Genomic DNA, 6,000 nt, shown 5'->3' with positions numbered 1-6,000 from the left:
TCGAGATTAGTACCGAGAAGCACATAATCTCAATGTATAATCTGGCAAGATGTATCGAGAAAGCCTCAAACAATCAATAAGTTGGAAAAAATTTGATTTTTTAACCAAGAAAAACTATTTTTACAAGTTCTAGAAAAAAAATACTAGTTTTGTGATGTAAAAACTTAAACGTGTTATTTCTAATAATTTTCCTTAATCTCTCCATCCTTATTGTACTAAAAAAATATCTTTTAAGTTTATCCTTAATATTAATGTTTAAGTTAAATTATCATTTTGGTCTTCATACTTTGAAGTTTGTTCAATTTTAATCCATGTCCTTTCAATTACCCAATTTTAGTATCTATACTTTCAATAAATTTTACATTTAGTCTCTCAAAATTAAATTTTATCGAAATTGGTTAAATAATAATAATAATTTTCATAAAAATAAATACAATATGTGAATATGTTTTCAACATTTATCATGAAATTTTAATGAATAACCAAAAAAAATGTTTAAAAAAATAAAAAATAAACTAGCATTGAAGTTAAAATTTAAGATTTAATATTAGGATTAAAATTGAACGAACTTCAAAGTACTGAGATCAAAATAATATTTTAACCTAATTGTTAAAAAAAATGAAAAGAAAACAAAATGTCACTTATTAGCTTTTATTTTTTTATTTTAATTTTTAAATATATATTTTTTTTTATTTAAAAAAAAAAAAAACTACTTTTCAGATTGTTCAACTGAATTAGACCACCTGGAAACGTCACAACTTTGGAATGGATAAGAAAACGATCCAAACTCCAATGGGAATCAATGATCAATATCTCATATTCTTAATATAATAAAGTGATAAAAATAACATAAAATGAGAGGTCCAAAAGAATTCCAAGCTCTCTCCTTTTTCTTCCTCCCTCCCTCAGCTCTCTCTCTCTCTAAAAGATAAACAAAAGATGATAGTTTTCAAACCAATTCAAACCTCTTTCGCAGTCCACAAGAATACCTTCTTATACACAGCAAGACTTCCCATTTCAAAGAACTCCTTGTGCTTTTGCCAGTCTAACACTTCTGATTCAAGTGCTTCCACACCACCTGAAGGAGATCCCCAAAAGCAAGAGATATTAGCCAGAATAGCACAACTTCAAACCCAAAAACTCCGTCTCACCGGCTTCTTAGATGAAAAGTCTGCTGATCTCACTCAGTTTGCTGAAGAGGCCAATGCAGAGTTTGAGAAGATTGGAGAAGACGCCCTCAGAGGGCTCGACGAAGCTAGTGCAAGGGTTGGTCTATGTTCGGTTTCTTTCTCTCATTTGTCACTGAAATTTATGGTTTTGAATATGACCCACTTTCTTGTTTTCTAATGAATAGATTATGGAGAACATTGAAAGCCAGATGCAGGTCTTTGAGGAGTCTGCAGAATTGAACAGGCAAGAAATAGAGAAAAACGATGATATGTTGGCAAAATTTGAAGGCCAAATTGAAGAAGAACGAAATGAAGGTCTTTTCTTTAAGAACCTGAGGCAGAGAAAGCCTGCTGACAAAGTGAAGGCTAAAGTGGAAATGGAGAAGATTAAAGAGCTTACTAAAGAAAATGCTGGTTCGAAGACAAGGCGATATATCTATCTTGCATTCATTGGTCTGCTAGTCGTAGCAATTGCCGAATCATTCCTTTCTTCACCTGATTGGCGGAAAGTTGCAGTTCTTGGGGCAATGCTTATTGCTTTGATTTCTCAGTTTTCTTATGAGCAAAGGATGTCATCTGAAATAGAAAAAACAGAAATCAAAAAGCAACCTGAGGAAAAAGAGTGAAGAAGTCTTTGTTATTGCTGAAAGCATGAGGAAAAGTTAGAAAATAATAACTATAGCATGAGATATAAACCCCAAGTGAATCCTCTCTGCTCGGGTCTGATACATCAAGCTACTTCACTTTTGCATCATTAACAATTGGTCTTGGTGATTATGCCTTCAATCACCAAGACCTCTGTAATGAATTACAACATTTGATGCTTGGAATCTTCATGACGATTATTTGGAAAGATCTTGTACCAATAGCTTCAACATAATTATTAATTACATGACCTATTTTTGCAGTGGTTTGTTTAGTGCATAAAAATCCATTTTTGTATTATTTCTTTTCCACTGCAGAGGAAAATCAAGTGCAAGTTACGGAGCAGTTAAATAAAATAGCAAGCCGATCATATTTTCCTGCTATCTACCCATCAATCCAAAATTTATAATAATAGTTATAGGAAAATAGAAAAAGTAAGACGTCGGTGCCTAATTGAAAAGCTTTTAAATTTGAAGCAAAATTGTTTAAACTCTTTTGAAAACATAATTATTAATAATGGCTCTATAAAATATATCACAATAAAAATGAAAATTTTGAAAACCTTGAACATCATTGGCCAGCCATCGAAACTAAAAGTTAAAATTGAGTTTCTTTGAATGATGGTCCTATCTCTAAGCCGAAGAGCTTGCAAATTATTCAAAGTACTCGGCATGCCAAGAAAGTGCAGTCTACTAGTTCAAAGCATATGTACTAGCAGATCTAGCACAATCACCAAGCAAGAGAGAAAACAGTCAAAGGAATCAGTATAAATCATTAGAAGATATCAAGTTGAAAAAAACAAAAGTGATTTGGAGGAGGAGGGGACTTACTTTTTAATTCATTTCAATCAAGAAGATCAAGGTGAAGATCTATTGTCAATAATTTCCATAGCAAGAAGGTTGAAGATCCTCGTGGATTCAGAGCATCACACAAGAATCATATCATGTCGGAGACTCTGTAATAAGAACATATTCCGTTAAAGGTCTGTCATCAACTACTGCTCTTACAAGAATGTTCCATGTTGGGGCATTTGGAAGAATTCCATGCTGCAGAGCATCATATAGGAACCCAATGGCATCTGAAACTCGAGTGCAAGAGCAGAGCCCCTTAAAAGCAATGTTATAAGAAATAATATCTGGCTGAAGATGCGCTTCCAAGATGCGGTCCCAAATCTTTAAAGCCTCTGCGCAGTCTCCAGCTTTGTAAAGACCTTCCATGATGCTGTTGTGTGTTACAAGATCTGGAACACAGTTGACCTGTGCCATTTGATTAAAGATGTCCAGGGCAAGATCAACTTTTTGGGCAGTACAAAGACCATGAATTATTATGTTGTGCATGGTTACATCGGGCTTAAGACCCTTATTAATACAATGATGCCATAATTTGAGTGCCATGTCAAGCTTTTCTCCTCGACACAGACCATCAATCAACAAGGTATAAGTAATCACATCAGGCTTCAAACCCTCTTCCAGCATTTCCTTAAGAGAAAGATATGCATCGCTAAATCTTTCTGCCTTGCACAAACCATTGATAATAGTGTTGTAGGAAACTACAGTAGGAGCACAATCTTTGTTTTTCATTTCCCTTAGAAGAAGAATAGCCTCTTCAAGTTTAGAAGCTCGGACATATCCATTAATCAGTGAATTGAAGACATGAGAATTCAGTTTATGCTTATGTTTGTTCATCTGATGAACCAGTTCTACTGCTTGATCCAACCTCCCTTTTTTGCATAACCCATGAATCATTGATGAGTACGCAAAAGTATCCAAATCAGCTCCCTCATTTTCTGCTTCTTTTAATATTCTTAAAGCCTTACTCAAGTATCCATTTTTACACAACCCGTGAATCAACAGTCCGTATGTTGTTGAATCTGCCTTTAAGCCCCTCTCGTGTAAGAGCTGCCAATAACAAATCGCTTTTTCCACTTTCTTGTTGTCAAGCAACCCTTGAATCAATATGTTATAACTAACAATATTGCAACAGTTATTCTTACCCATTACTTCCCACAACTCAAAGCATTTACCTAGTTTCCCGGCTCGAAATAGACCACTGAGCATTGCATTATATGTTGTCACATCAGGGGATAACCCGTTGTCAATCATCTCCTGGAAAATTTTCTCAGCAGCATCGATGTTTCCTGCTTTGCTCAAGCCGTGAATCATAGAACTAAAAGTAAATAAATCGAATGACCTTTCGTTGTTCTTCATTCTAGTCCATATCTCCATACTCATCTCGAACTTCCCGAGCTTACATAAACCATTTATCATAATGTTATACGTTGCCACACTCGGATAAACTGAAGATTCTCTCAGTAATCTCTCCCAAATCTCATTGGCCTTCACAAGATCTCCTTTTCTGAAAAACCCATCAATCAGAATATTATAACACATAACATCAGGGTTCACCCCTCTCTCAGACATTTCATCAAACACCTCCAGTGCATCCGATAAGTTACCACTCTTCGCAAGTGCATTAATTAAAGTACCATAGCTTAAAACATCAGGGTTCAAACCCTTTTCCGACATCCATTTCAACAATCCCTTAGCCTTTTCAAACTGCTTCTTCTTGCACGATATCTTGATCAAAATATTATAAGTCTGCAGATTGGGCGACATGCCCACTGTCTGAAAGTATGTGAAAAACAGTTCAGCTCGGCTCCATTGATTAGACTCAATGAACGCATTAAGCATAGAGTTATATGACCTAATTCCCGGTTTACACCCAAAAATGTCAACCATGTTTTGAAACAAATAAAGCGCTTGATCGGGCATTGAACACTTCGCATAGGCCTTGATAGCCGTCAGCGCAACATCTTCGGAGAAAGTGCATCTTTGAGTTCGCATCAGGTCCACGATCCGACCAACGTGAACAACGAGCTTCGGGTCGATAAGTCGCCGGAGAATATGGTGGAATACGAATGGTGAGTGAGCATAACCAGGATGCTGACAGGCCGAGTCGAATAGAGCGAGTGCCGCATTGGGGTTTTTCTCTGCTTTGAGGAGCTTTAGAAGCAGTGCAGGGGATAGGGCTTTGGGGAGCTCGACCATGACAAAAGCGTTAATAATTAGGGTTTCTGTATCGATTCAGGACATGCTATGATGATGATGCCGATACTTCCAGAACGGAAAATGCAATCGGAGACGAGTTTCCGGCGGGAAGTATTGGTTCATTGACGTGTGGCCGATACTTCCTTCTCATTCTTCTCTTCCCGTATTCCTCTTCCCTTTCGGTTCGCCACGCCAGCCATAACCATATAGTTCATAACACAGATTTTTGGAATTTTTATTTTCCTAACGTGATATTTATAGTTTGATTTCAAGTTTAAAAAGATTCTAATGAATGCAATTCCTCTTTTGACATTATTTTACTAGAATAATGTAACTATATGAATTGAATGATAAAATAGGAATTTACAACCTTTCAAAAGGTCAAAAGTAGTGATTGTTTTCTCAAATGTTCTTAGATCGTGTTATTTTAATGTTCGTAGTTTAGATTACACTCATACACCAAGAAGTATATTATTTTATCATGTAGTCACTTCAATTTGAATGATTGAAATGGGTAAAAGACCTGACGTTCCATTTAAACATATCTCCATCGTTAAATCGCGATATTTTTGTCTCTTTAGTCTAAATCGCATCCATACACGAAATGATACACTACTTTATTGTGTAACTATTTCGACCTGAATAATTGTAATGATGCAAAACATACTGTTGGCGATCAGATCTTGTCTGCGTTCGCTATCGTTGCGAGCCTCTAATAGGCTTCACTTTCGGCTCGCTTCTCTTGATCTAGTCTTGCTTCTGAACTGGCTTGTAGAAGAGATCCTCACCCTATATTGCTATCACAATCTGATGCCTAAGTTAGTATAGGTAGTGTATAGTTCAGCTAAACACACAAGAAGAAATGTTAGTGCTCTTCTTTGGACATTACTTACTCACCCCCTTTGGGTTCATTGGATAGGGCTATTTATAGGTATTTCCTACTAGCCCCTGGTTATGTGTAATTCCACAAATGTTAGGGCTATTTTTGGCGCTTAAGGTTGCAATGTGTCAGATCGAGCGCAACTCAATTATTTTTCAATTAATATATATTTACCAACTCGATTGATTGGCCCAAACCCTGAGACATTAACTTTTCTCTATTGGAACATCATTCTTATATGCCTCCTCCCAATATCCTA

The 6,000-nt window shown here is 36.1% G+C and overlaps 2 protein-coding genes across 2 annotated transcripts; one reads left to right on the top strand and one right to left on the bottom strand.

The window, feature by feature from the left end:
- Nucleotides 1-840: 840 nt before the first annotated feature.
- LOC120073781 lies at nucleotides 841-2,099 on the top strand. The gene is made up of 2 exons (XM_039026620.1): nucleotides 841-1,266; nucleotides 1,355-2,099. The coding sequence occupies exons 1-2, from the start codon at nucleotides 940-942 to the stop codon at nucleotides 1,793-1,795; spliced, it is 768 nt and encodes a 255-aa protein (XP_038882548.1). The 5' UTR covers nucleotides 841-939; the 3' UTR covers nucleotides 1,796-2,099.
- LOC120073780 (pentatricopeptide repeat-containing protein At3g09060) lies at nucleotides 1,541-5,106 on the bottom strand. Its single transcript, XM_039026619.1, has 2 exons — nucleotides 2,645-5,106; nucleotides 1,541-1,745 (listed from the first exon to the last, which is right to left on the bottom strand). Exon 1 carries the CDS (start codon nucleotides 4,859-4,861, stop codon nucleotides 2,756-2,758), a length of 2,106 nt encoding a protein of 701 aa, XP_038882547.1. The 5' UTR covers nucleotides 4,862-5,106; the 3' UTR covers nucleotides 1,541-1,745; nucleotides 2,645-2,755.
- Nucleotides 5,107-6,000: the final 894 nt, after the last annotated feature.

Source organism: Benincasa hispida, chromosome 3 (genome assembly GCF_009727055.1).
Source record: "Benincasa hispida cultivar B227 chromosome 3, ASM972705v1, whole genome shotgun sequence".
NCBI lineage: Eukaryota > Viridiplantae > Streptophyta > Magnoliopsida > Cucurbitales > Cucurbitaceae > Benincasa > Benincasa hispida.
This window is presented reverse-complemented; position numbering and strand designations above follow the sequence as displayed.

Coding starts and splice junctions, on each gene's coding strand:
- LOC120073780 (XM_039026619.1), bottom strand. CDS start 4,861: ATGGTCGAGCTCCCCAAAGCCCTATCCCCTGCACTGCTTCTAAAGCTC.
- LOC120073781 (XM_039026620.1), top strand. CDS start 940: ATGATAGTTTTCAAACCAATTCAAACCTCTTTCGCAGTCCACAAGAAT. Junction 1,267..1,354: donor TCGACGAAGCTAGTGCAAGG/GTTGGTCTATGT, acceptor TCTAATGAATAG/ATTATGGAGAACATTGAAAG.